This window comes from Emiliania huxleyi, assembly GCF_000372725.1.
Source record: "Emiliania huxleyi CCMP1516 unplaced genomic scaffold EMIHUscaffold_315, whole genome shotgun sequence".
NCBI lineage: Eukaryota > Haptophyta > Isochrysidales > Noelaerhabdaceae > Emiliania > Emiliania huxleyi.
This window is the reverse complement of record NW_005199641.1, coordinates 33,828-40,527: the sequence shown is the minus strand read 5'-3', so window position 1 is coordinate 40,527 and position 6,700 is coordinate 33,828. Positions and strand designations below refer to the sequence as shown.

The 6,700-nt window shown below is 62.5% G+C and overlaps 2 protein-coding genes across 2 annotated transcripts; one reads left to right on the top strand and one right to left on the bottom strand.

Annotated features, from left to right (window-relative positions):
- Nucleotides 1-885: 885 nt before the first annotated feature.
- Nucleotides 886-2,463, bottom strand: EMIHUDRAFT_315782 (hypothetical protein; the record flags this gene model as incomplete). The annotated part of the gene is made up of 3 exons (XM_005774282.1): nucleotides 886-1,919; nucleotides 2,073-2,391; nucleotides 2,461-2,463. 3 exons carry the CDS (start codon nucleotides 2,461-2,463, stop codon nucleotides 886-888), a joined length of 1,356 nt encoding a protein of 451 aa, XP_005774339.1.
- A 1,632-nt stretch (nucleotides 2,464-4,095) lies between these two features.
- Nucleotides 4,096-5,181, top strand: EMIHUDRAFT_444366 (hypothetical protein). The gene has a single exon (XM_005774281.1). The coding sequence runs from the start codon at nucleotides 4,111-4,113 to the stop codon at nucleotides 4,753-4,755; it is 645 nt and encodes a 214-aa protein (XP_005774338.1). The 5' UTR covers nucleotides 4,096-4,110; the 3' UTR covers nucleotides 4,756-5,181.
- Nucleotides 5,182-6,700: the final 1,519 nt, after the last annotated feature.

Sequence of the window (6,700 nt, the reverse complement as noted above, 5' to 3'; positions counted from 1 at the left end):
GATCACAAATTCCCACGATATCTCACAAAGCGCCAAAAGTCTTCATCGTGACAGCATAATTTGATGACTTCGATGTTGCGGGAGAGAATTTGTGATCAGTTGGTTGAGCCACAGTCATTCCCGCATGGAGCTCATGAGCAGAGGCCTTAGGGACGAGGGACGATGTCGAAATGGGGTCGTCATAAGGCCATCTGAGCAACCACACCGTCCGCCGTCCAGCACAATCGCCAGGGTGGCGAGCGCCGCAGCCCGCACACAGCACTGTTCGTGCCGCGATCACGAGAGACGCGTGGTCACAAGCGCATCTAGCGCGTCCTTTCATGATACTGTCGTCTGTCGGTCCCGGGTAGCCTCGGGCGGCAAGGGCGAGCTCAGGCGAGACACCAGAGCGCGGACGTCGACGCGCGCGAAACTTAGCGCGGCAAGAGATTGAAGCTACGGCCTTAAAATACAAGGCTCTCTCACAGCACACTGGCACGACAAGGGCGCAGACTGGACCCCTGCGAATGTAAGCTCTAATCCTCTCGTTCTCCTCTGGACACGCCGAAAGGAGAGCTCAAGAAAGATCTCTCGAAACAGATGGAACACTTCAAGTCCACACAGAGAACACAATATTGCGCTGAGTGCACTGCGTGACTCTATCGAAGGAGGGCGGCCTGAGCTAGGGGCGGTCGCTGTGGCTAATCGACCCCGTCTACATGCAAATGAGAGGCTGCCGCTGCAGCTAGTGTCTATGAATCTAGGCCCGGGAATGCAGTTAGTGACTGCCGCTGCAGCACTGGTGTTGTCTATCTAGGCGAGGAGCACATGCAAACTCCTCGTGTCGCCCTCGAGGCGGGACGCGCGCGCTGCTAGTCTTGGGAGCAGAGCCTGTGCCAAGAGCGTCTAGTACTCCTCGCCCTCCTCCTCGCCGTCGCCCTCGGCCGACTCGGCGCCGACCTCCTCGTAGTCCTTCTCCAGTGCGGCCATGTCCTCGCGCGCCTCGGAGAACTCGCCCTCCTCCATGCCCTCTCCGACGTACCAGTGCACGAAGGCGCGCTTGGCGTACATGAGGTCGAACTTGTGGTCGATGCGCGAGTAGAGCTCGGCGATGCACGTCGAGTTGGACATCATCGTGACGGCGCGCATCACCTTGGCGAGGTCGCCGCCCGGCACGACCGTGGGTGGCTGGTAGTTGATGCCGCACTTGAAGCCGGTCGGGCACCAGTCGACGAACTGGATGGTGCGCTTCGTCTTGATGGTGGCGACCGCCGCGTTGACGTCCTTGGGCACCACGTCGCCGCGGTACATGAGGCAGCAGGCCATGTACTTGCCGTGGCGCGGGTCCACCTTGACGAGCATCGAGGCGGGCTCGAAGACGGCGTTGGTGATCTCCGAGACGGAGAGCTGCTCGTGGTACGCCTTCTCGGCCGAGATGATGGGCGCGAAAGAGGCGACCGCCAGGTGGATGCGCGGGTAAGGCACCAGGTTCGTCTGGAACTCGGTCAGGTCGACGTTGAGCGCACCGTCGAAGCGGAGCGAGGCGGTCATCGACGAGATGATCTGGGCGGTGAGCCGGTTCAGGTTGGTGTACGTCGGCCGCTCGATGTCGAGGTTGCGGCGGCAGATGTCGTACAGCGCCTCGTTGTCGACCATGAAGGTGACGTCCGTGTGCTCGAGCAGCGTGTGCGTCGAGAGGACGCAGTTGTACGGCTCGACGACGGCGGTCGAGACCTGCGGCGCCGGGTAGATGGTGAAGGACACCTTCGACTTGCGCCCGTAGTCGACCGAGAGCCGCTCGAGGAGGAGGGCGCCCAGGCCGGAGCCGGTGCCGCCGCCGATGGCGTTGAAGGCGAAGAAGCCCTGGAGGCCGGTGCAGTTGTCGGCCAGCTTGCGGATGCGATCGAGGACGAGGTCGACGATCTCTTTGCCGATGGTGTCTGCGCGGCCGGAAGGGGGCGGTGAGGAAGTGGAAGGGCAGATGCGCGCGCGCGCGCGGTAGGGGGAGGGGGTCGGCGGGCGCGGTAGCGAGGGATCGGCCGGCGCAAGAGCGAGAGGGGGTCGGGGCTGGGGTGGGGGTGGGGGGAGCTCACAGTGGCCGCGTGCGTAGTTGTTCGCGGCGTCCTCCTTGCCCGAGATGAGCTGCTCCGGGTGGTAGAGCTGGCGGTACGTGCCCGTGCGGACCTCGTCGACGACGGTCGGTTCGAGGTCGACAAACACTGTGCGCGGCACATGTTTGCCGGAGCCCGTCTCGGAAAAGAAGGTGTTGAAGGCGTCGTCGCCGCCGCCGATGGTCTTGTCTGACGGCATCTGGCCATCGGGTTGGATGCCGTGCTCGAGGCAGAAGAGCTCCCAGCACGCGTTGCCGGTCTGGATGCCGCCTTGGCCGAGGTGGATGGTGATGCACTCGCGCTGCCACACGGGGGGGAGGGAAAGGGTCACACACCAGACGGGAGAGAGAGCGCGCGGGGGGAGGCTCACCATGGTTGGTTGTTGCAACGGTCGGGTTCGGACGTTCGGATGGAACCGTTACAGCTCCAAGTGTGGTCCAAGTTACCTAAGAAGGCCCGGGCTCGAGACTTGCGTCCTTTACTCGCGTGTCAGAGAGAGAGAGATTTTTAAAGACCAACAAGAAATCACGACCCTCACAGTGATTTGGGCTCGGCAGCTTGTTAGCCCTCAGCCGAAGCTGGGGCCGGTCCCGTAGCCGAGAGAGCCCGCGCCGATGAGTTCGACGCGGTCGGGGGGGCCTGCGAAGAGGCCAGCGAGTTGGCGATCGCTGTACTTCAAGGGGGTCATCAAGTGACCGCGGCTGACAAGCCAGAGGTCGATACTCTGGGCGACCCATCGGATGCCACGAATGCCTGAAGGAGAGGGAGGCGAGGCCAGAGGCAGGCTCAGCTGCTCTCGGGTGAGTGTATGTGTATCCTTTACGCGGATCTCCAAGACGACCCAGAGGAATCCTGGTGGGTGGTGGGGGGGTGCCCTCGATCGAGGGGGTGGGTGCCTCACGCACATCGTTGTGATTCTCCCCTCCCTCCATCCATCCAAGTAAGTAAGTGCTCCTCCTTCCTTCCCTATAGCGCGCACGCACGCACGCCTCACGTCCCGACAGACAGAGCATGCGCTCTTGGCGTGTGTGTGGCGAGACGAGTTCTTCCTAGAGTTCTTCGCGTTCGCGAAGCCTCTGGCTCTGGGGGGAGGCGGGGGCCCCCGGAGGCACCGTGCGCCGCGCCGCAGTGCGGAAACGGGGACCCGGCTCCGCTAGTCTCCGCTAGCGCCAACTTCCCGAATGATTACGGTTGATTAGAGGGCAGATTTGGAAAAAATAAAATATTCTTACCTTCAAGCCCCCCTCCGAGACTGGAGACACCCAAGTGCTCCAAGTGCACCCACACACCAGTAACAGACCGGTGGGACTGCCCCCCGCCCCCACTTGCCCTGACTGCACAGGATAGCGTGCCCCGATAACGGCGACACATAGTGGGGGACACCACGCAAGGAGAGGGTGCGAAGGCAAGATTGGGGTGCTAGGTGGTGGGACCAATGAGGGGGGGCGGGCGGGGTCCTGTGGGGGTGAAATGTTGCGCGGCGAATTCGAGCCTACCCCCTCGCCGCGCCGATCCTCACGCGGAGGGTAAAAACCCTGTGGGAGAACCCCCCCCGCGGTCGGCAGTCTTCAGATGGACCCCCCCCTCCCCAGCCTCCCCTGTGCATCTCGCACCCCCCCCCCCCGCTCCCCATTGGTGACTCGCGAAGGACACGGACACTCGGGGTGAGGGGGGGTCCCCCCGGAGGGGGCTTTGGAGGTCGATCTCGGGTCGATCTCGGGTCAGTCTCGGGTCGATCTCGGGTCGATCTCGGGTCGTTATCAGGTCGATCGGAGAAAATTCTATTGATCAAAAATTCTTCTTTCGCGTGCCTCGCGCCCTCCGTCCTCGCAGGAGTCGCTTAGGCGGCTCCCGTGGTGTACCTGTGTTAGTGCCAGTGCGCGCCAGTCCCGTGCCCAGCGTCGTGCCGTAGAAAGAAAGAAAGAAAACACACAACCCAAGGGAGGCATTCGTGACGATAAAAATTCCGCCGCAAAATTCTTTAGACGGCGTCCCGAAGGGCTTGCATTCTGCCTGCGAAATGTCGGGGCTGAAGGTGGGTGAGTTCTTGTCGGCGCCGTCGGTGCGGCGCATGAGCTCATTGGAGGCCTTTGACGACGGCGCGTCCAGCGTTGCGGGAGGAACAGACGTGGGCTCTCGCATCAGCTTCGCGGGCAGCCGCATCAGCCTCGCGTCAAATATGACAATCGAGGAGTCTTCGCCGTCGCCGTCCGTGGTCTCGAGCGCCGGCTCCGCCCTCTCCGTCGCGGACCGAGTCTCGGTGCTCTCCGAGAGCCTGCGCGACGTCGACCACCAGCGTCGTCGGTCGCACGAGGCGGAGCTCGACCGCCTCACGCGCAGCCTCGAGCCTCCCGGCGCGCGGCTCGAGCGGATCGAGAGCTGCAGATGCAGCACGGAGGAGGACCCGCTGCCCGTGCGGCTCGAGGGGAGCTTCGTCGCGGCCGCCTCGCCGGCCGACCTCTCCGCGAGCCCGTCGTCCAGCCCGACGGACGCGGCCATCGAGCGGCTGCCTGCACTCGCCGCCGCGCTCTCGATGGACGGGGCGCCGGAGGAGAGGGGGAGGGCGCCTCCGGGCGGCGGGAGCTCGAGCGCCGCCGCATCGTCCCGCCGCCCCGGCCCGAACAAGCTCCCGGACTGGCTCACGACCCGCAAGGGCAAGCAGTGAGTGGCCCGTGAGAGAGGCCCCGGAGAGGGCCGGTTCATAATGCTGCGATACTGCGCCGCGAACGAGAGACGACCCGCGCCGAGAGCGCCAACCCCACACACCTGCCAAGCCAGCACCCGCCCCCCGCGCGTGTGAAGTGCCGTCCTCTCGGTGAGTGAGAGCGCGGACGCCCGGGATAGTTATGAGCGCGGCCGTGTGGGGGGCCGCCCTGGGGCGGGATCGGGAGCAGGGGCTGGGACAACGCCGTGGCCGCCGGCTCGAGCCGCCGGCCGTGGCCGGGGCGTCCCGTCATGCGCGTCGAGTTGTAGCGAGCGGCGCGCCGCCTTCTTGAATGGATGGAAGGGCTTTATTGTAGCTAGTTCCCACTACTAACGCAGGTTGGTTGGCCTTGCATAAATGTTAAATCCAAAATAAATGGTACGGTAAGTATCGCTTGGCCTAGAGGCTGGTTAATTCAGACCGATACAAAGAACAAACCGCGTTACAAGACCTTGATTCTCAGTCTAGCATTTTGTACCTCCCCACCAAGACGCGCGCAGAGGCAGCGGCCTGGCCCTGGGCCACCCCCAAGTCCCATCTCTCCCGTCTCCGCGGTGCGTGGTCCGTGGAGCGTCCGAGTTTGTCGCCGTCCACCCAGAATTGGAGCCGCTTGGCACCGTGCCGACACACTGTGCGGCAGGAGGCGGCGCTATACAGGCGCTCTCTACTTCAAGAATCAACCGTGTGACGAGCAACTCCGTGAAATGGAACTAGCGTAGAGCTTGTTAACATTAACTTTTGGGCCTATAACAGGTGCGCTAGTGTTGGTTGAAATCATTAACATTGTTCAAGTGTTCAACCCAGCCCTTGATGTTACTGTTGTTCAGCGGTCAGGCAAAAAAATCGGGTAAACCCCGAAAATCCCCGGGTTTCCCAGGTATTTTCGGGCATTGCCCGCACTGCCACTGGACGCTAGAGACTCTACAAGAGATCGTCGTGGCTGTTATTGCTCTGGCAGGCCCTCCTTATTGTTGCTCAGCTGGCCTAACGTTAGCTACTGTTGTTGGGGAGGCCCACTGTTGTTCTGTTGTTACCGTTAAACACTACCAAGCAGACACCGTTCAGTCAGCTCCCAACGTTAAACAGCTCTAAACTAGCCGTGGTGTACCTGTGTTAGTGCCAGTGCGCGCCAGTCCCGTGCCCACAGTGTCGTGCGAGGGAGTTTCGTTGTAGCCAGACGGCACAAACAGCTCGGAATCAACCTGGGGACGACGCGCGCGACGTCCGGCGAGCACCGCGCGTTGCTGTGCGATTCCGGAAAACTTTCCTACGAGCCGCTGCGCTTCCCACAGGCAACGCCGGACGGGGCGGAGCCGTCCATCGTCTTCCCGCACTCGTTCGAGGTTGGCTCCGCCGAGCTCCGCGAGTGGGCTCGCCGGGTCGGGCATTTGAGGTGCCATGGTGAGGGCGCACGTGAGCGTGCTGCGGGCGACATGTGTTAGCGGGTGCATGTGTCAGCTCGCGTGTCAGCTCGTGTGCCTTCTTCAAAGACATATCATTCCCTGTTTCGAGCACACGAGCCGTCTAAGTTTCTTTTATGCCGTCGCGCCATGCGTCACGCTCTGCGGCCGGAGCGCGGAGAGGCCGGGCTGCTCGGCGTGAGGCGGGCAGGATAGGGCAGGATACGGCGGGATACGGCGGGATATGGCGGGATATGGCGGGATACGGTCAGATATGGAGAACTACATCAAGATACCGCAAAAGAACCGTCCAGACCAGGGCTGGGCCTCGGTAGTTGTGACCCCCCTGAGTGGACAGGAGAGAGAGAGCTTTTGTGGTGTTGGTGTACGCAATAACGGGACAGGGTAGTCGTTCTCTCTAGCTCCCCTTCTAGCTCTTAGCATGAGCTGCGCCCTGTGTCCGACCCCTTTTGCGCAGCAACACCTTAAACTTTTAGGCCCTCCAA